Source organism: Aythya marila, assembly GCF_965140915.1.
Source record: "Aythya marila genome assembly, chromosome: 13".
Classification (NCBI taxonomy): Eukaryota; Metazoa; Chordata; class Aves; order Anseriformes; family Anatidae; genus Aythya; species Aythya marila.
Genome location: NC_139054.1, coordinates 12,802,816 through 12,825,479, shown reverse-complemented (window position 1 = coordinate 12,825,479; position 22,664 = coordinate 12,802,816). Strand labels below are relative to the sequence as shown.

The following is a 22,664-nucleotide window of genomic DNA, read 5'->3' as shown; positions in this document are numbered from 1 at the left end:
ATTTAGAAGCTTAATAAAGCAGCATGCCTACTCTAAGAATATTCACGTAGGAGTAAATCAAGAAAGATTTCTTCAGCAGTTACAATGTTTGGCTGACTGCCCAGGCAGCACAATTGTTCCTACAGGGGACAAAGAGCTAGAAAATAAATCGCAAGCTACAGAGAGACAAAGCTTAAAAAAAAAAAAAAAAAAAAAAAAGGATAGAAAGAAAACAGCTCTTTGCTGTCAGACCCAACCTGCAGGTGCCACAGCTGAGAAAATCTCCACTTTATCTGCCTCTTCCCTGAAGAAATGTGTATCAGTTTAACCCCCTGCGGGATAGTGGACTTTTCCCCAAAGGAAAGGTTAAGATCTGGCTGCTTAGCAGCTGCTGTCAGATCTGACAAACGCTCTGGGTGACATTGCTTGCAGGGAGAACAGAGGTGTTTCACAGGCAGAACAACAAAGCTGGGCTGTGAAGCAGGGGACACAGCAAGCACAGAGAAGATGCTGTAAGAAAGGGCGGTGCAGTGGGGGCCCTGGAGGTTTCCCTGGGGTGCAAGTGTCCATGCACCACAGACACATCCATTGGTGCATCAGTGCCTCTTCACTGCGCCCAGCTTCCCACCCTCCCCTGGGGACATGCAGCCCATCATGTCCCCGGTGGCCAAAGGCATTTTCCTTGCACCCTTCCTTTTCACCACCCTACTCATCCTTTATGCGATCCAGTACCTTATCAGGGATGGGGACAGTGGCTGTTTCTGAGTGAGGGGAGCTGCCCTGGGAGGCTGGAGCCAGCACCAAGCCCAGGGCTCACAGGTGCTGCGGAGCCCAGATGAGCACCTTTGTGTGCATGTCTGCGTACATAGCTGGCAACTCTAAGTGGCATTTCTAATCAGAGCCCTTTTTTTTTTGTTGTTTGTTTTGGTTTGTATTCTCCCTGACTAGTAAGTTTCTTTAAGTAGCTTTTAGCTTTCCAGATGATCTTTTATTTTGTACACTTTATTTGTACCTGGGAAGTTTGGTAAAGAATGTTAACTTCCATTTGCAGGGTTGCTGTGAAGTTCCAGACCACAGAGACACAGTGCAGAGCAGTTTGAGACCTGGATGGTGAAGGTTGTGTTTTACTGGGCCCAACCAAAACTAACAAAAACCAAAACACCATGGTATGCAGACAGTGGACTCTGATATCAGTCACTCCCATTCAACAGTTCACCTTCAGGTAAATCCAATACCACAGAAGTAAAAATTATTTGCCTAATCTGAGCAATTAGTCTACATGTTCCTTCACAATGCCATCCAAATGCGTATAATGCTGTGAGAAAACAGCTAATAGTTTACAGCACCTAACAGAGCTGCTAATGAGAAAATGACAGCAATACATTCTCCCCTGATAAAATAAACAGTCCATCTTTCAGTCCGAACTTGATTGCTTTAAGATTTACAATGATTTGTTTGCCTTTCTTCCTGGCTCATAGAAGATAGGAGAGACATAATTAATTGTGATATCTTCATCCCACCCCACTTTAAATCATCTGTTGAAGCTGTGACTTTCAAATAACCCAAAACTTACTATATCATAAATTCCTGTTAAATTTGTAGCTAAGTTCAGGTGAGATACTCTTGTAGCTTAAGATAATGATTAATCTAACTGTAACCTGTACGCCTGAATACCACAGTTTTCGTGTTTTCTGTGTTTTAGTAGATTGCTGTACAAAGTTAGAAATATTATCCATTAATAGCTGTTTTTACATAGCCACTAGTCTAGGCCAGCAGCCTTTCCACCTCCGCAAGTGTGAAGTATATTAAAATTTTATTGCTCAGAAGAAGTGCATATGAAATACTGTGTTATTCCTGTGCATACACATCCTCTTGTATGTCTGTGTTCTGCCAGTGTTCTACGCCTGGCACAATCAAGCCCCAAATTAGAGTACTTGAGTGAAAAGGCTCAATTAAACCTGTCTGCCAGAAGATTACAGCAGGGGATTTATCCCATGTGGATGTCACTGGAGAACAGCTCCTTTAAGTTTACTTGGAAATGAAGAAGAAGAATACCTGTACCTTTAGGCGGGTGAGAAGATGTCAGAGCGCGCTCCGAGAGAGCAAGACAGCAATATTCTGCCTTCTTTGTGGTTAGTAAAGAGCACGATAATGTAATGATATAAGGATCACATTCTGTATTAATCTGATGTAAAGCTGCTGGCAGAAATGATATTTGTTACTGTTGTTTAAAGACCTTTTAAGTTCACCATGAAAGCGAAGGAATTAAAGGCTAGATGTTTCATATATAAAAAACAGGAAAAAAAAATGAAAATACCTTTATTTACACAAAAGAAAAATGTATTTACTTGATAATCATGATTTGTCTTCTGAGAAAAGCTAGGTGAAAAGAATATGTACATACATGTACTTGGAGTTGTTTACCTGAGTGACAGGACTTGCTTTGCTTGCCTAAGGGAGCCTCCACAGCAGGCACCCAAGGAATAACACTTGCCAGGCTGAATATGCTGGGTAGATAACGTGCACTGAAATGGAATAATTTTAAATTTCTGTGCTGCTACTTGTACAGTCTTGCTGATAACATTACCTGCTTAAATTACTTAGGCTAAAAAATATTGCAGAGTACAGATCTAGCTTCTGGGAAGGAAGGCTCTGACTATTCCATTCTTGTATACCTCAGTGGAACTTAAAAGAGAAGACTCAGAAGTTCATTTTGTGGCCTCTGTCATACAACAGGCATTATGAGTGAACAAATTTTGAGCAGAAAGGTATATGACCTTTATATGTACCTGGAGCTGAGTAGTCCTTGTAGTCCTGGACTAGTCCTTGTTTTTTCATAGATTTTGGCTGAAGAAGCAAGTGCCTGATGATCCCCTCATGCCAGCCCATTCAATTGCATGTTTTAAAGAGGACTGTGTGTGAATCAAGTATTTCAGTATTTCTTTTACATTCCTGTATACCTGAAATGAATTTCTGTGAAGGTGATTAAAAGCTGTTCAGGAGGCTGGAAGTGGTGCAAAATGTAAACATTTGAAGAGTATACTGCTGACAATTAATAATACTTTTGACTTGTCATTGCTCCTGAGCAAAAGCTTCCCAAAAATTGTCCTCCACCAACCATTGACCTACCTGGAACCTATTGGTGCAATGAGTCACAATTGGCTTTCTCCCCTTTGATGTGCTTCACCTTTTCTGCTCTGATCAACAGTTTGTGCCTGCAGGTTGGTAAGCCCTTGAGCACTTCTGTGGGACGAAGAACAATCACTTCATGTTGTATCCCTCTGCTTAAAGTAACTGTGCAGGAAACACACAAACTTTTGGGTGATATTGAACTGTGAAGTTATTAAATTCTTCAGTACATCAACATTTCTAAAGAATGCTACAAGCTCTTATTTATGCTCACAGTAAGGCTCTGATATTGATTGATACAATGGGCTGTGTTTTACAGATTAAAATGAAGCAGAAAGACTAAAGGCTCTGACAGGCCCCTCTATCAGCAGGCTTAAGTTAAAATATAAGGCCAAAATCTGTCACGACCAAGTGTGATTGCAATGAAAAATGACACATACGTGCTATTTGTAAATATATATTTTTGTCAATATACATTCACTGGGCATTGTAACATAACAGTAAAAATGCCAGTGCTGTGTCATCCATGCGACAAAACTATTGAGCTAATGAAACTTTTAGCTATTCAAGTCAGCTGTATTTTTTTATATTTATTTTTAATAAAGACAGTATTCACCAATATAAAGGTGTTTTTATACCCAATCATCCTTTTTGGTAGAGTACGTGTAGTGGTGGTTTTGCTGTTTTTACTGGAAAGCAGTCAAATAGTTTCCAGCACCATCACTAGTCAAAAATAAAATAGCTGCCACAGATCCACACATTACCTGTCTGCATACAAACACCAGCCCTGCTGCTTTCTGCTTCTAGAAACCCTAGGGCAGATTGGTTACCTAGCTGTAAAAGTCTGTAAAATGTGGGAAATCGTAGAGCAAACCTCTGTATGTTACTTCAGTCCTCCACAGAGGACATTACCTCAGGAAAGCTAATTTTTTGGCTTGAAGTAAAAGTAACCTGTCAATGATCATTAGGGGCTTTCTTAGGTCTTTCAGTAGTTTTGGGTTTCTTGATTGCCAGGGCTGGATGTTGTAGTTTGGAGGATGTTGAGGAGAGTTGAGCAGCAAAGCAAAGCCTAAGTGTTGTCTGAACTTGAAGACTTAAAAGATTTCTCTTGAATTTACATTTTATGTTCATTTAAAGGAGTGGGAGGCAAATATGGAGAGGGGATAAAAAAAAAGCAGCATGTTGTCTACTTTTTTTTTTTGTTAAGACTTCCTGTCTGCTGCTGGTTGGGGCTTGTATACTAGGAATTGAATCCCCTGTGATTTATGTTGGAGACGAAACAGACATTTCATTTTCATTCCACATGCCTAGTACATCAAATTAGTTCAAAAAAGACATCATGTAGTGTCTGTTTCATAGTCAGTGCCATTACTGCTTCCATAAGCTACCTACTCGTAGTCATTCTGTATAAAAACCATAAACCAGGAGGTTCCCTGTCCTTGGCTGAATGAAGTTAAGTGAAGGAAAAAAAAAAAAACCACAACCTGAATCAGCTTTCTAATTTGTCAAGCTTGCTTTTCTGTTGACAGTCAGCCTTGACACCTTTCTAACACACATGATAATTCATGTTTCCTGTTTGCTTTACGGATGTCTCGAAGTGTCACTGTTAGATTATTGGAATACAGTAACGTTTAAAGGAAGGGTAGCAGTTCAGTAATAATTCACTTAGGTGGATGACAGCATAGCCGTGAACTGTTTCCAGGATCATTACTCCCGCTCTATGACAGAACAGTAAATTGTTTACAAAAAACTAATCTCTGGGCTTGAAAATCCCAACTTGAAATTCTGTTGATGTTACTGTAGGCCTTACTGTTAACATTTACTCAAAGAATAGAGATTTACTGATAATTGGCAAAGAACATATCACTCAACCTATTAGAGAATCCTTAGACCAGCCTGTAATTTTGCACAGTTAAAACCAGTAATGATCTATTATCTACACAGATGTGATTGTCATTGGCACAACATGCAGCTGCCTAGTTTTGAAATTAGGGCCTTCAGTTTCAATCAGGATTTAAGTAATTTTTGTGAGAATATTGTTTTGTGGTTTATTTGGCAAATTAGTTTAAGGACAAATGTTTTAAATCATTTTATTTGCATTTATTGGGTATTGTGCCCCTAAAATCAGTATCCTCCAGTCTGAAACTATTACCTATAGTGTCATGTTAGTTAGCTAGTTACTGTTTGTATTAACATTAACTAAGATTGTTATTCAAAGCAAATCATACAACAAAAAACTATTAATTTTGTAAGCTATTGTGCCAGCAGGATGCTAGAAAACGTATTGTGCAGCTATTTGGCCAAAACAAGATTTGATGCAATGTTTTAACATCACCTGCAAAAAACGCATCTGCTCTAATTATACTCTACACTTTAATTTTAATCCGTTCTGCCAGTTTCATTCAGTACTTGTCTTCCTGTCGAGAGGAAGTTCGTTTAAAGTATTTATGCTCCACACCCCTTTGCTTATGCGGTCTTTCTCCTGCTTTGCCACAGCTGACAAATTACTGCTCACTGCCTGAGCTCTCTGCCACTTCTTTCCCTTCCACTGTGTTTAGAAGCTGCTGAAGTAAAGCTGGAAAAGTGGGTATTGGATTATTTCTCTAAAATAAAACCCATCGATCTCCTAGTAGTGGTGATTTCATCAGTCAGTGCTTGCCTTCCAGGCCTTCTTAATTCTGTTAGGCTTTGATGGTGGATAAGAACAAAAATGTATATAATGCTATATTCTTAAAAACCAAAACTGAATTTCTAATTTTTGGCATAACCACCATACCCAAATGATTAGTAGGGTTGCTACAGCATTGGAGATTTCAGCACATAGTGACCAGGAAACTACCCCTGAAGTGGCAGCCCAATATGGCTCTTACAAAAACCAGTACTGGTGGCATCCTTATTGACTCAAATAGAGTCAAGGTGAGGTCTGTTTTGTATTAACTGGAGAACACAAATCAATCTGACCTGGCTTTAGATTTCTTTAGTTAGAGCATTATATATTCATCCAGGAATTTAGATAAGATTTCTTTATTAAGTGTAAGTAAATCCAGAACTGGTGAGAATTAATTTTTACTGATTTTAACAGCTCCTTGAATAGTGTCACTACGTGACTTATTCATTGATATTCCTGTCGTATCCCTTGGAGAGTTTTGTTTTTTTAGATCAGTGTTGAACTTTGTCTATTCAAGTTAGCACACTGCTGATTTTCATATTTTCTTTCAGCTCACACTTTGTTCTTGTTTAATTGCCAAAAGTAATAGTCATCCAAATTCTCAACGCAGCTAACCAAAGTGCAGACTTGTGGCCCTGCAGTACTTTATTCTATGACTAGAATTAATAAAAGGATTTTTTTTTTTAATGGCAAAGCAGCACATTTTTTTTTGTTTACCATTACAAAAGTGTATTTGTAACAGAAGTGTTCTTATATAAAGAGCAAAGAACATTTAATTTGCAGTATTTTTGAATAGCAAATTGTATAAGTTTACCATTGGGAAAAATACATTCAGTGGTTTATGTAATAGGAATACAGCTTTCTCTGATATACCTTTAACTATTGCATTTCATTTTAATGCATTAAGATAAGACTAATGATATGGATAGAATATTTGATATAAATTCCCCCTGGTTTTGCTCTAATGTTTACTGTGTGACTAATAGCACCGCCTCAGTCCAAAACAAAGTAATTTAACTTTGTAATTTGTGTTCTTATCACAAACATATAGAGGTGCTTACCATTAAGTTTTCTATCTAGTAAGTTTAGCAACTGCAGTACAATTTTGGTTGTTTTCTCTAAATTGTCTGTGATTTTGTCAACTTCAACATTTTTTAAAAGGCACGTCGTCAGTAACTAAATCATTCATTTATAGAGCAGAATATTTTGATTCACTACAATTCAGAACATTATTTCAAGTCTTTACGTTCTGTCAAAAGGAAATGTTCTTTTGATATGTTTATATTTAGTAAATTCCCTCTTTCCTGTAACAAAAACTAAACAACTTGGTTATACTTTTATAAATGACCTGATGTGTTTGTTTGTCAGATGTCAGAGCTCTGACAGAGGAACTTCAGTTAGAGGGGGACACTGCAGGTTGCATCTCTGCTTGATCAGCCCTACATGTTATGAAGTGAGAGCAATTTGAGCTTTTCACATGAATTAACAGGTCTAGGTAAAGGCTGACTTCTCACCTATTATGAAAACTAAAAGCTCCTGTCTTTACTAAAGATCTGTATTTTAAATAAGGAGATCTCTCTAGGAGTTGAACCTTTCACCATAAAGGACAAGGTCTGTAAGGTGAAAGAACTGATTGTCCCTACCACATCATGCCTAGGAAAATTGGTGGGAGTTCTGAATGCAAGACTAAGCTTCCAACTATTTCCATGCCTCCTTTTTAAGGAAAAGGCACCTGGTAATTTTACCCAAAGCATTTTTCAGATTAAGAACTTCAGTACTGAGACAGGTCAGGTGTTCCAAGAATCTCAAGCATTTGCACATCCAGATAACGCTGGCTTCAAATGAGATTTCTGTCCATGACTCCTTGTGGTTCTTTCAGAAGCCAGATAGCACAAATAATCTTAGCATTGTGTATAAGAGGTGAGTTCAGTTCAGCATGCCTTGCAGCCCTGTACTAATTTGCAGCAATAGAATGTGTGGGTTTAAAATACTAGCATGGTGGTGTAGTAACACTGTGCAACATCTACTTCATGCAGTGATGCAGGACAATTATAAATCAGGCTTCATCTTATCAGTAATTGGATATAATATAAACTCCTCCTGCAGGGTACTCAAAGGAAAGGATCAGGTTAAACGTCAATATCCACACGGCTTTTACAGAGATACAAACACTAACCAGCAACTTGCTGCACTGTATTCTTTGACAAGGACCTACTTATCTCTTTTGTCAGGTTAGACAAAAATAATCCTTGGGTTTTGTCTAACCAACAGAATGACACACACACTTCATTCTTTTAGTAACCCAGCACAATCTATTTGATCCTGCAGCTGTACTAAGGATAGTGCCGGTTTGTGAGCACCCTGTTGATTGTTTCTTGACCTGTTAGGTACTGAATTGGGTGAGTTACTGTTGGGGAAACAAGGTTCTCAAGTGTTTTTATTCTGGTGGACCAGAAAACCTTCCGCAGGACTTGCTGTGTACTGGGGCCATAGCTGGCATGTTGGTGCAATGCTTCTGGAGAGGTAGATTCATTTTTTAGGGCATGAAACAGTATTACTTCAGAGGAGCTACGGATCACTGTGTATGGTCTCCTGAATCAGAATTTGGAAACTACTGAGGTAGTAACAGAACCAGTCTGCTACTGTGTGCGCAGTAAATTTAGACCACTGAAGAAATGTCTACAGTAGCTGTCAGAAATAAGATTTTTGTAGCTCTGAAACTTCTACCTCACAGATCTGTTTCCTAAGGTGAACTGTGAAAAAGGGAGATAAAGGAAGAATCTGTTTTTGTCAAAATATATTGTTAACTATTGCAATTTCTATGTCTTCATTGGCCTTACTACTGTTGTGTTTTATCAGGCATAAATAACAACTGTCATTAAAGAACTAGACTAGCAAGTCCTTGCTCATTTCCAAAAGACTTTATCATAATCTCAAGCATTTTTTAGTTCCGCCTTCCTCTGCCTAATTACACATCCCTTCCCATCCTCCCCTGTACCTCCCCCCTCCTGATACAGCTTTGCATCCATGTTTGTGCATACATGGGAGGCAGGATCCTCATCTGCACAGAAATCACCTTTCGTGCTTTGTAAGTAGAATTACACTATACAAAACATCACCTTAGTTAGAGAGAAGTAGTTGTGTACTTTGGTATCCTTGTCATAAATTGCTAATTGCAAGGTTTCAGTGTTTGAAACAGAGTTGCTTGACAGAGAAGGTGACCTCCCTGCTAGCAACACCAGAATACTGATGAGCTTATTCACTTCCCTTTGAGGCAGCTGTAACAAGGGGCAGTTCGATTTCACTATTAGCAATAGACAGAGGTCAGGTTTTTGTAACTATTTTGTAGCTACACTGAGAATACAACCCAAAACACCTCCTAAAATTTGCAACAACTATTAATCCAGAAGAGCAAATGAAGTAGCAGAGTTTGTAAATGTTTAAGTAACAGATCAGTCCTTGCCAAAGACATGCATTAAAGGCTTCAGTAGCTTTCCATGATATCTTGTTTAAGCAGGCTTTCCTGTTCGCAGGCCTTATCTCTTTGTTGTACTCGTATTATTTGAGAAATTGCCTGTCAATGCTTATGTGCATAAAAGTTATTTCTCAAGAGCGATGCCACAGTGTGCTTGCCTTGTCCACACTAAGCACTCGGGACAGTGCGATCTCTTTGAGGCTTCCCTGGATTAAACAGTAGGCACACTTCCTGAAACGGATGCAGGGAGGGGTCAGGAATAACTCTACTTCCTCAATCCATCATCCCTTTCCCGGCCAGTACATCAGAGCTGGGAGCATCTAATTCGCCACAATTATGGGCCAAGCAGGAAATGGGAGAAACCATGACTGAGGTGTGGCTTTGATTTATGGCTTCTGGTGGCGGTAACAGCCTCACCCATTGCCCAGTACGCTGAAGTCAGTCTAAGTAGTGTGTTAGAGACAGCTCTGATAATGCTTGTGCTCCGGAAAGCTTGAAGGTGAGAGCAGGGAAGATCACTTACCTAGGGCTAGGGGGAGAGAGTGGCAGGTGAGCAGATCTGCATGACTCACTTCAGACATGGAGAAGTGACCATACAAAAAGCATGTCAGACCATTGTAGCTGATGTTCCTTGCTGAGATGGTCAGGGTTATGATGAGCCCACACACAGTGTATTACAAGCTTCAGCTGTGCTTATAGAGCAGAAAAACACACTATCCCGTTTTCCTAAGGGGTTGGCAGAGCAAGCTAGTTATAGGAAACTAGAAGGCATTCAATACCATTTGCAAACATCTGGAAACATTGAACTCATTAATTGTATGTTTTTCCTAATTGGTTTACACTTCCTTGTTCTTAGTTTTTCAGAAAGTCTGCTCTCTTCCAAGTTATTCCTGAATATTTTAACAGCATAGGTTGTGTTACAGAAGTTTGTATACGGAATTCAGTTTCATAGCTCTGTCAAGTACAGAACCAGCTCAGAGCCACAGGAGAACCCTATTTTACACACTGATACCCACTCCAGTGAAAGAAGCCACACATTTAGGGAACATTCATGAATTCGGTACAGGTTTTATTGGAAAGTTCCTGTAATTGTGCTTCAAAGTCTCCAGATACAGTTTGGTGTGTGCTTTCTTCTTGTTGTGCATTGGACCTGTTGTGAATTAATTACACCCACTGCATCTACTGCCTGGCTCTGAGTAGTCTGCAGGCTAAAACTGCATAAATCCCTGACAAACCTTCCAAGTCTTCATATTCCTTGCAGAAAACATTTTGAGGTAGAAAAAAATATATGGGAAAGCCTGGCCAGTAGGGCTGCTTTTTTTTATAGCTATTTCTCTTAGTGCGGATAACTTGGAAGTTCCAGAGATATCACCATTTGCACACCTGCAACAGCACAGAAAGACTTATCCACCCACCCAATGAGGCAGGCTCTGCTATCTCTGAACTTTACTCTTAACTATTGATTTAGTTTGAATCTGGGCATTTGTCTCAGAATCCATGCTGCCAACATTTCCATTTTGATAATTAAGAGCCACCAATACAGTTCCAGAGCACAGAAAAAATAAAGTTATAGATTCCATTATAGATTAAATGATTTTTTTTGCATTGCTTTTCTGTAAGTAAGGCTTTTCCCTTGGTTTTAGTTTCCATACTCCAACCCTAAAGATGTGGATATTTGCCAGTATGTTTCAGAGTTGACCTGCCATTTGTAGTCAAAGGAGCACCTGACACTTGTGAAAAAAGAAAACACACCTGCCAGCATGGGTCACATCACCACAGTAGTATTCAGATGCAAATGAGTGAAAGCTTGACACCTGTTTTCAATACTGGTATATTTTTCAGCACTTCACCTGCTTGTTAGGTGTTTAAGAATACATAATTGTGGTCTTTTAACTCTTAAAATCATATTTCTGAGCTGTCCTATTATACCATTTTGGTTTTGGATAATTTTATGGTTGCAGACTGGGAAGCATCTTGTATCAGTAACTGTGAGGTTATGTTGTACAGGAATACCAGCAATACCTGTATTCCTTCTTCCACAAGGAAGAATTGAAGCCATGGAGAATTTAAGAGCTTTCTATGAAGTTAACTCTTGCTGAAGCTTTTAATGTTGTAAAGAAAGAACAATACACATCCTCCTGTCTGCTAAAGCCAGTACTGGTCTTTGAAGCTTTGTTCAAAAATTGATCACAACCTTATTGTCCTCCTCTTCTACCCCTCTAGACCACCAGAAGAGTCAAGCTGGAGAAAATAGGTCAGACATCCTAAAAGCAAGGCTCTGCCTGCCAGAAGTCACAGCAACAGCAGTCCCAGCAGAGGTAACAGCAGAGCCAGCCCAGTTCCCCCACACCTCACAAGCAGCAAGCCCTACCCAAGGGCCTGGTGTCAGGGGCTTGCACAGCACCCACTGCACAGAGCAAGTATTCTCACCAATACCCTGCCTAAACCTGACCTCTGATATACCTTGAAGTAATTCCAGAAATGCCACACACGTTAGGAAAAGCTCACCAGTTGTGGAAGCAATTAAAAGATAGGAGCAGAGTTAAACATGACTCAGAGCTTCCCCAGGTACAGAGCCCAATGCACCCGACTTCCCCATTCCTCAGGGCTGCTACCTGCTTGGGGTGGGAGCAATTATCAGGATAGCGTTAAGCACTCCCCCTCCTACAGTACTATAACAGCAAGAGCCTGAGGACTCCTCGAAAGACTAAATAGTGTTAAAAATCACACAAACATCCCTTGCTTCATAACCTAGCCTCCTGAAAGCCTACACCAGCCACATACCTCACCCAGCGAGCCTTCTCCACACCCCTGGAGGCGCCCCACTCCCATTAAAAACCCTGTGGGCGTCCCGCTCCCCTTAAAACCCCCGCGGCCCCGCTCCGCCCTCTACCTACAGCCCCGAGCCCAGAGCTACGCGGGGCGACGGCGCCACCGTGCGGGGCGCACCCGGCTCCGGAGCCGCTTCCACCACAGCCCCGGCGCCTCACAGGGAGCCCGCCCCGGGGCGGAGGCCGCCGGCCCGGCCCCGCGACATGGCGGCGGCTCGGCTGGGGCTGTGCCTCTGCCTCTGCCTGCTGGCCGCCGGCTGCGTGCTCGCTGTGGAGGCTGCGGGGCGCCCAGGTGCTGCGGGCCCCGGGGGCAGGGGGGGCGGCCGGGCTGAGAGCCCCCGGCCCGGGCAAGGCGGCGCGGAGGTCCCGGGTGAAGGGTGGTCCCCGGGGGCACGGCGCTGCTGGAGGGCTGCGGGCTGCTGGGGGCACCAGAGCCTTCCCCACGCTGGCTTTGGGGTTTGAGCCGCTCAGGGCTTTGGTAAAGCTGCTTGGGAGGCTGCTGCTGCTCATCTGAGGTGCTGCCGGCAGCTTGTGTGGTGGTTGAACCGCCATATAGCTCCCCGCCTGAAGGGGTGTTTAAAAAAAGGGGTATTTAAAAACATGCACGTGCCATGCCAGATAGGTTTGTTTATTTATTTATTTAACCTTTCTGTTTGTATAGCGTGGCAGTATCTGATGTTCACCGTCACAATCCTTTTTCCACTTGTTCGTAAAGTTCAGAAGTAGGTAGAACCATAAAAGACTTTCACCGCTTTTTCTGTACAAAGCTGACGGTAGCCGAAGAGCAAACGTGCTGTGGGAGGAAGCGGTGAAATTAAAAGGGAAGTGAAAAATACCATAGTTCTGCCTGGGCCAAACAAGAAGGGAACCTCTGAGTTCCTACATGTTGAAGGAATGAATCCTAGTATTTACCTTATAAATCCCGGTATTTATCCCTACAAAGCCATTAGATAATTTGATTAAAAGATTCCATGATTTTTCTCAAGTCCACTTCATGGTTAATATTTGATACAGAAAACTTCCAGGAGGCATTAAGTCTGCATGCGCTAGCTTTTATGTACTGGAGCTCAAGCTAATATGGCCTAATTCTGTTTTCTCTTAGATAGCATGAATGTCTTGTTTATAGTTGTGGATGACCTACGTCCTGTTTTGGGTTGTTATGGAGATAAACTTGTAAAATCACCAAACATTGATCAACTTGCTTCTCAAAGTGTTGTGTTCAACAATGTGTATGCACAGGTGAGATAGTCAAAAATGTTTTATCTCTGTGAAATATACACTAGTGTTATTACAGTAGGTGTTAGGCATTGCCTGTTAGGCAGATCTTTGGGGGAAAAAAAAAAAGAAATTAAGTAGTTCTAGTGGAAAACAGATGGTTAGGCGGAACTGTAACGTATGGACTTATCTTTATGAAGGTAAGAAACAAAACCAGGTCACTTGAATGCTTGTATTTCTTTAGCACCTTGGAGGAGCATTATATCACTCAAACACTTTCACTATTAACAGTAAAATGCTGCTTTACTAAATTAAAATTATTTTCTTTCATCATTCATGATAATTATTTTACAGTTGGGAATTTATATTCTTAATAAGGATGCTGTTCATCCCAGCTTGAAGTAATATAAAACATTTTGCTGCGGTTCTGAGCTTTTGGATGTTTTGCCCAGCCATGTCTAAGTTTGTAGGTTGCTGGCGATATATTGTGTTTTGCTTTATGTTCTGGTTCTCTTTTTGGATGTCTCTCTCCTCAGCAAGCTGTGTGCGCTCCAAGTAGAGTGTCATTTCTTACTGGACGCAGGCCTGATACTACCCGACTGTATGATTTCTACTCCTACTGGAGAGTACATGCAGGAAACTATTCCACAATGCCCCAGTATTTCAAGGAGAATGGCTACATGACCATGTCTGTAGGGAAAGTTTTTCATCCTGGTATGGTTTGAATTTTCCTCTGCTTAAAATACTTTTTATATATTCCCATAAACAGACTTTACATATAAGTATGAGCTATGTGATTCCTGTCTATGTGGATGACTTGAATTGTTATCATGGGGCAGACTAAATTATAGGTTGTCTTTGAATCTTAATCTTACATTCATCTGTAATGCCTCAAGATTTATTAGATGAGCATTATCTAACAAATATTTTCATGTATTGTTTAGGGATTCTGGGAACAAATGTTTGCAATTCTCAGAACATGTCTGGAAATTAGGTAACTGCTAAAGATGAAACAACTGAACATTGTCATGGTTCTGCATGTACACATTTCATGTTTCACGATTGGCTGTCTGGACTGGGAGGCTTAGAATATATGTCTGATACTCCCAGTTAAATAGGCAGTTGGTTCGCTAATTAAAAAGCAATAACACAACTGAGTTTAAAAAAATATAATACTTAACGTGATGCTCTTTCTAGTAATTCTTTATTAGAGAACTACACTTGTATGGATATATAGCCATTCAGTTGATATGATTAGGGATATACATATTATTAATCCTGCTTTTTTTTCTTTTTTTTTTTTCTTTCCTAAAGTAAGATTCTTTGAGAAGCTTGAGTCTCTTTCCCCAATAATAACATATTTCAGGGAAAATTGCCTTAGACTTTTTGACTTTTATTTCTTGGATATTTTCTTTGCTTTCTGAGTTGTCAAAGACCATTTCGAATATTTCTACATTTAGAATGCAGAATTCAAAAAAAAAAAAAACAAAACAAAACAAAAAAACACAAACCAAAACTGAAAACAAATTTGTTTGAGCTTTTCCTGATTTAGTTAACTACTAGAGCATTTCTTATGTCTTCACTCTTTACCCTTTTCAGGGGTTTCATCCAATTACCATGATGACTATCCATATAGCTGGTCCATTCCACCCTTTCATCCTTCTACTGAAAAATATGAAAATGATAAGGTAAGGGTAATTTGTGGGATGCTAACAAAATGTTTTTTGGGTACAACCAAGTTCTCCATCTGGAGCACAAGCCTATACTCTGTTTTAGTGATTGTAACGCTGCAGGGAAACAACTAGTCCAGTTTGATACTGTTGCCCAGACTTCCAAGAGAAGATCTATGCTTCAGTTAGGTGTGTCGTGTTAACTCAGGTGCTCATTCTTAAGTATTTAGAAATCAGAATTTGGAAATATGGTTCTGCAATATAAAGGTGCTTGCAAGTGATTTTAATTTGTGTCTAGGTCATGAAGTCTTTTATCTGAGAAGTGCTATTGTCAGCTTTCATACTAACCTTGTGCTGTTCAGTGACAAAACGTTGTCATGGGCTTGGTGAATTTAAATCAATTCAATAAAGAGCTGAGATGGGGAGTGGAATTCATAATTAAAATAATCTTTAAATGATCTGAAACTGTCTGATTCAATTTTCTGGAATGTTTGTTACTCTTAAGCGTTGCCTAAAAGAATCTGTTTTGCATTTATGCAAGTGCTGTACTAACATCCCGTGATGGAGGCTATACATTGCAAGGCTTGGAGGTCCAGCCATGAGGCTACAGGCAGTCTTGGTGATATTTGTTCTTGCATTTGCTGCTGAGAAATTCTGATTTTAACAACACTGTTTGCATCCATGACATACTTTGCTTTATGTTCATTAACAACTCTCCCAAGCACCCTGCTGAGGCCACCTTTTCTTGGCAGCCATGTAGTCTAATTTATCTTTCCTTGCTGACTGTACGTCAGCCATTGCTGGCACTTGCTCAGAAATTAATGAGGTAGTAGTAGGTTCAAGGCAGCTTTCTATGAGCTCTTGGGATCAGAAGGAGCAAAACTGCATGTGTATAGAGTAACCACGTTCTACCTTCTTGCCAGTAGGTCAGAGATGCTATTCATTATAGAAGCTGTGTGTTTTCCTGTGTGACTACTTCTGATCTTCTGGCCAGCTTTAGAGAGGATTCTGCTTTTCCTTAGACGTGGAAGCTGCTATGTATTAAGTGCATTCTTCAACCTCTGAAACTTTCTGTCTCAGTCATCAATGTACTTGGTGCTTCCAGTGTTTGTAGAAATTCTGAAATTCCATTTTGTATCCAATCTGCAGAACCTTTTGCTGATAGAAGGACTGAGAAATGAATTGGTTTGATAGCTACGGAACAGAGGATTACTTCTTTGCTTCTACAGAAATTACTTAACTAATTCTTTTTTCAAAGACTTGCAGGGGAAAAGATGGAAGACTTTATGCAAACTTGGTGTGCCCAGTCGATGTGACAGAAATGCCTGGTGGTACTCTGCCTGATATTCAAAGCACCGAAGAGGCCATACGCTTACTGAATGTTATGAAAACCCAGAAGCAAAAATTCTTCCTGGCTGTTGGTTACCACAAACCACATATCCCATTGAGGTACCCGCAGGTGAGGAACCTGAAGACTGTGGGGAAAGGAATTTAGACAAGTGCTTTTTTTCTTTTCAAAGCTGTTTCATGAATGCTTTATTGTTACTGTTTCTGGGAAGCAAGGTGAAAAACAGCGTTGGCTCAGTGTAATTTTAGCAGTTGTCTGTGTTGAATTTCAAAATGTTTAATGAGGGAGTTGTGACCAGTCAGCCAAAAGTCAGGCTCCTACCGCCATAGTAGTGTGACAGCTATTGCAAGGAGATGCTGTTTAGCTTGATGGAGTGTGACATAATGAGGTCTTACAAGATCTTGTTCTCTCCATTTGAGTCGGTATCAAAACTTCTACTTATTTCAGAGGAAACAATGTTGGGCTTTTTATTTCAGGGTGGCTTTGAGACAGGAGGCTTTTTTTTTTTTAATTTATTTTTTATTTTTTATTTTTTTAGGTACAATACCACTTACTAACTCAGAATTTTTCAGGAATTAGGGTTAATTAAAATACCATTGCTACCTTTTATACTTTGGGGCAGGTGAAGCCTTATAAACTAAGAATATTACAGAAGGGTCATGCAAGGAGAAACAGTTGCTGCTTTACGATGCAATTTTACAGGAGGCCTTAGAGCTGAGGATAATCTTTTATGTGTGTTTGCATTGCAAAGGAATTTCTGAAGTTGTACCCTTTGGAAAACATCACATTAGCCCCAGATCCCTGGGTGCCTAAGAAGCTACCTTCTGTGGCATACAACCCCTGGATGGATATCAGACAGAGAGATGATGTGAAAGCATTAAATGTTAGTTTCCCTTATGGACCACTTCCAGATGACTTCCAGGTAAGCCGTCAATAACTTATTCAAATGCAAGGGAGCAGGAGGCTGCTCTTAGATGTTCTTAGATGTTCTGAACATTTAAGTTTTTAAGGAAAACCTTCTCTGTGACTGGGGTCAGGAGGGAAGAGGTCAACTACCAATCAGTGATATTAGTGTGTGCTCCTGGTTCTTTCTGTTTTCTGTTCTTGCTGCTGATGGATAAGTGTTTGTGTATAAGAGAATGTATATTTGTTTTCATCAGCTGGATCTGCTTCTGTTTCAAGCCTCCCTTTAGTACATCTTTTGTAAGATTCTCTTTGCCTTCAAAGTGCATAAGTGAACATAAACACTCACTGGACCTTGAGGAGAGCAGATCTGATTGGTTTGCAACATGTTGCCTGAAAAAGCTTCTAGGAAATAGTTAACGCTTTCTAACTGCCCCCGTGCCTATTTACCTTCTCATCTGTGACATTAATCAGGCTACGGACACTTGAGAAACAGGCTTTACAAGTCAAATCCTTTAATTCAACAATGCTTATAACGCCACCCACTGGTTCTTCTATTTGTGTGGGGTGGAATGGAGGAGCTCTTTTTTTCTTCTCTCCTGTTTTCTTAACTTGCAGCGTCAGATTCGTCAGAGCTATTACGCAGCAGTTTCTTACCTGGATATGCAAGTTGGCCGGCTCCTGAATGCTTTGGATGATGTAGGACTCTCAAGTAGTACAATGGTAGTTTTTACTGCTGATCATGGTAAGCATTTAAATCTTCCTTTAGCTCACTGCTATTAACTTTTTAATTGTGCAACTCAGAGCTAGCATATGAATCAAGTGCACGTTTATATAATGTAGAGTGGAGCTGCCGTACCTTGTATATCTGGCTGGTGTGTCCCTAGCTAATGGACTGACACAGGCCTCTGTGACTGCAGTTTTGTTCCACTGCAGGCACCTCTGTCTTTAATCAAATTGAGTTTCCGATGAGTAATAGTGATCAGCGAATTATAAGGCTGTCTGGTTGAGCTTTCTGTATTCCCACCTCCTACCCCAAGGAGTGATTCCTGCTGGGAAGAGTGCTGTTAAAGGATTGCCACCCATTCTCCCCCTTTGCAATTTGTAAAGGGCCATCTGGTACAGTGGGTGACAGGCTTTCTCATTAGCTGCTGAAGTGTGTTTTCTTGCACTTGTCATTGCTGCATGTAGAACATCTAAGCTGGTAGCAATTTGATTTCCCCTTTAATAATTGGGGTCCTGCACATTCCAGATCCTGGTGGTTTTAAAACAAAACAACAACAACAAAAAAACCCACAAAACAAAAAACACATGCATGGAAAAAAAAACAACAAACTGTTTGAATTTGAACAGTGGGACAAATACCTCTAGCATTTAATTGTTTGTTTCAATATCTAGTATTCATTAAGATAACTCTCTGATGGTCTCCTTAATTGAGGTGGTTTAGCTGGCTTAAAACAGGATATGGCTTAACCAAAACAGTTTAAAATACACATATAATTTGGATTGACTTTTGTGAGTAAGTGTGCACTTGCAAGTTGTAGAGTAAAAGAATTAATACTTCAGGTACTAGAGAAACTCCAGATGTTCCTCCTGAATTGCCACTCTGACTTGGGCTTTCGTTTGTAGACTGAATTTCTCTTTTTCCTTCCTACGGTTACTGTAAACAGTGTTTTCAGTACTATAGCTAGCCAAGTGATTCAAAAAATTGACATGCCACAGCTCCTCCTTTATGCTGTTTTAATGCAGATTTCATAATTCTTAGTTAGGGAAGGGGAAATAGAGATGGGTTTAATTATTTCCTTGATATGAGAGCATTAAGTTGCAATATTTGTATGGCTGTTGAAATAGTTTTCACATTAGAGAGAAATCTTGTTATGTTTAAATACAGATTTGTTACTTGCATGTTAATATAACCTTGATAAGACTAGAGGCCTCAACAGCTAGAGTCAGTTTATGGTGAAAAAGAAATGACTACTAAATTACAAGCTGGCATCTGCTCTAAATTATACTCTGTGTCATCTAGGATGGTCCCTTGGAGAACATGGTGAATGGGCAAAATACAGCAATTTCGATGTTGCTACCCGTGTGCCACTGATGTTTTATGTACCAGGAATGACATCTGCTGCTGCTAGCCAACAAGGGAGGATCTTCCCCTACCTTGACCCCTTTAGCCGTAATTTAGGCTTGGTGCCTCAAGGTAAGTTTCCAGTTCTTTTATTTGCTTGTGGTGGATGTATTTAAAGAAGTGGTGAGGCAACGATATTTCACATACAGGCAACTTGTATGGGGAACCAAGATGGTGAAGGGCATGTTCTGTGTTTAGACTCAAGGTTTTACTTTGGTTAGCTATGCCTTAGTGCTCAGTGGTAACACTAGGTGTCTGCGTCTGTCCACAGTCACATTGTTGTTGTGTAGTGTAGAAGCCTAAAAGGATATTTGACCTACCTTTAATAGTGGCTGCTGCCATCTTTCCAACAGTGATAAGTCAACATTCTCTGTGTAGCATCTGCTAAAAATGGTGGCATTGGAAACTGTTTTGATGGAGGGAGTTAGGTTAAATGTTTGCTGGAATGTGCTTTGTCTTTCTGAAGAGTTCTTTCTCAGTGATGAATATCATTGTCTTGAAGAGTTTGCACATTTGAGAAATATAAGCACAAAAGTCTCTTCTCATTAAAATATGTCAAATTCATAGCCTAGTATCCTCAGAGCAAACTGACACACCTTAATTGCCTTATGTTACCCCACAAACCCAGTACAAAGCGCTTACAATAAACACCAATTTAATTGTCAGAGTAAGTTCCTAAAGTGTTCCACCAGTGTCCGACAAATCATCATGTTTCATTATTTGTATTCTAATGCTTCTTCTAGGACAAAGCAAAAAAGTGGTTGAGCTTCTGTCTCTCTTTTCGACGCTTGCTGAACTAGCTGGCTTGCAAGTTCCTCCTGCATGCCCAAAGACTTCATTTCATGTTGCACTGTGCACAGAGGGGGCAAGCATTGTCCATTATTTTAACTCCTCTGAAGAGAAGGTGGAGACGGAGGATGGTTGTGAAGACAATAACAGGTGTCATACTGAAGAACCTGTTGCATTCAGCCAATATCCCCGGCCTTCAGACACTCCTCAGTGGAACTCTGACAAACCAAAGCTGAAGGACATCAGAATCATGGGCTATTCCATGCGTACAATTGACTACAGGTATACTGTATGGGTTCAGTTTAATCCTAACAATTTCAGTGCTGACTTTGAGGATGTCCATGCAGGAGAGTTGTATGTGGTAGAGACTGATCCCAACCAGGATTATAACATTTATAACAATACTTTACATGGTCATCTTTTCAAAAAACTTCTTGGCTTCTTTAAGCACTAGGGTTCAACAACTTTTTTTTTTTTTTTTTTTTTTTTTTTTTTTTTTTTGTATAAAGCCTTTCTGTTGTACAGAGAACAAAGACTGAATTAAAATCCTGTTTGTATAAAAACACTGGCTAATGCTTTTGTCTTGTTTCAGCCCTTATTACACTGAAGTAGTCAGTGAAATTACTTTTGCATTCGTGTTGTGTGCTTGTTTGAAAACACATCTGCAAAGAACGCACAGGGTATGGAGCCCATTCTGTGAAACATCATGTTCTTCCGTGCTCTAGTGACTGAAAAAGAAATGTTATCTGTGCTGAAACGGCTGTGAAAGGTGGGAAAAGAGAAAAAATTGTACTTGAAAGGCTGTGCAGAAAATGTGTCAGTAAGATACTATCAACTTTACCTAAGAGACTTGGAGCTGGAGTAATCAAGGAGACATTTGATAGCAGTGAGAAACTGAGATGCCTGCTGTCATCAGCCTGGACTAAAAGGCAAATTTCTCGTTTCATTCAAAAATTTAAAGCGTTTATTTTGAAAAGAATTATCGGAGGTTCCGCCTTATAGGAGAGAGTCTGAATTTTGAGTTCATGTGAATGCAAGGAGTGCCTTTGTCACTGAAACACTGAATAAGACTGAGGGGTTGAGGTAACACCAGGATGCTCCTCTGTGGTTTGTAGTGAGGATCAGTCCAAAGAGGCCCCACAGGTGAAAATAAATGGAAACTTTTAGCTTTTGTAGCTTGCTGACGTCTAGTTGTTGAACTGCTCAGCATACTTAAGGGTTGTCATGTCCTGTAACTTCTCATCTCCAGTGATGGAAACTTGGATATTTGCTTTCTTAAATGCTAAGTGGGGTTTGGCAGTCTTGATTTGCACTAAGATGGATAAAAGCTTTTCATTTAGCTGTGAGTTTTTAGTGTTGTCTGGCAATGCAAGATGTGGAGCAGTAGTTGCCCAAGATTATGCTGGTAAGTATGTTTCCATGTGGCCGAATGAATTAAGGTCAGCATGTTTGGGAGCTTGAAGCTCAGAAAAATATTTTTGGTGAATATTACATCTAAGCTAAGCCCTACCTGCATGTCTTGCACACTGCCATGAGGTACACTCTGCTCTAGTGTGATGACAGTAATTTGTTCTGTGTTCTATCAGCCTGCTGGATTTCTTTAATTCCATTTTGGTGACCAAGGCTTTCAGAATTCCAGAATCTGTACCTTAGCAGATAAGAGCTTGTTCTGACTGCTAACTCCTGCTGCCTTCCTCAATGAACTGTTCCTCTAATTCCTGTGAAAAGAAAAAGCCAGCCATTACTTGTCTTCCTCAGATAAATTGACTTTAATATCCTTGATAAGCCATAGACATAACTTTATTTCATTAAAATCCATGTGACAGTCTTACTCCTAATTAATGTAGAGATACCCTCCATGAATCTGATTCTGTTAGAAGACATCAGTTATTTAGTGCCTTAAACTCAATTAGAAGAATATATTTCTTATGAACTTGTCATTTGTTTTACTCTGCCCGAGATGTTCTGTGTTCTGCAGCATTATTAATCCTGATGAAAACATATCTTTCCCTCACTTATGCATGTATACTGAGATCCTCAGCTGGGTGAAATACTGCAGCTGTGTGTAGCAGGCTCGATGTAGCTATACCAATTTCACACTGGTTGAAGATGTGTTTTATTGACAATGGTGCCAGGCAAAGATTTGGAGTCTGCAGCTAGAGCTAATTATATCCCTGACGTTCTTTCCTTCAAAAGAAAATCAAATATTGGAAAAGTTATTTTTTTGGATGTATTGAAGTGTTAAGGATTAATCTGAGTATCTGGTATGCTAGGTCAGTAATACAATATACATTTAAAATTGCTCTGGCAAATTGGTATTGTCTTAGACTTGGCTGCCTGAGCGTTGTGTTTTGTTCTTCTGCTAGAACACCTGTGAAAATACTCATCTGGGGACTTAAATTTATCTTCACGCTGTAATTTTAGGAACTTATTTGCATGAAAACATTCTTGTACATCCTGTTCCCTATGCCTCCCATCACTTCAGGCAATTTAATTTTTCAAGTGGAGATAAAAGTCCTGGTGGTAGGT

The 22,664-nt window shown here is 40.1% G+C and overlaps 1 protein-coding gene across 1 annotated transcript; it reads left to right on the top strand.

Moving 5' to 3' along the window:
• Positions 1 to 12,271: 12,271 nt before the first annotated feature.
• On the top strand, positions 12,272 to 21,102 carry IDS (iduronate 2-sulfatase). The gene is made up of 9 exons (XM_082770489.1): positions 12,272 to 12,374; positions 13,185 to 13,321; positions 13,834 to 14,011; positions 14,897 to 14,985; positions 16,226 to 16,426; positions 17,067 to 17,237; positions 17,837 to 17,963; positions 19,245 to 19,418; positions 20,090 to 21,102. Exons 1-9 carry the CDS (start codon positions 12,287 to 12,289, stop codon positions 20,587 to 20,589), a joined length of 1,665 nt encoding a protein of 554 aa, XP_082626615.1. The 5' UTR covers positions 12,272 to 12,286; the 3' UTR covers positions 20,590 to 21,102.
• The last annotated feature ends 1,562 nt before the right edge of the window (positions 21,103 to 22,664 follow it).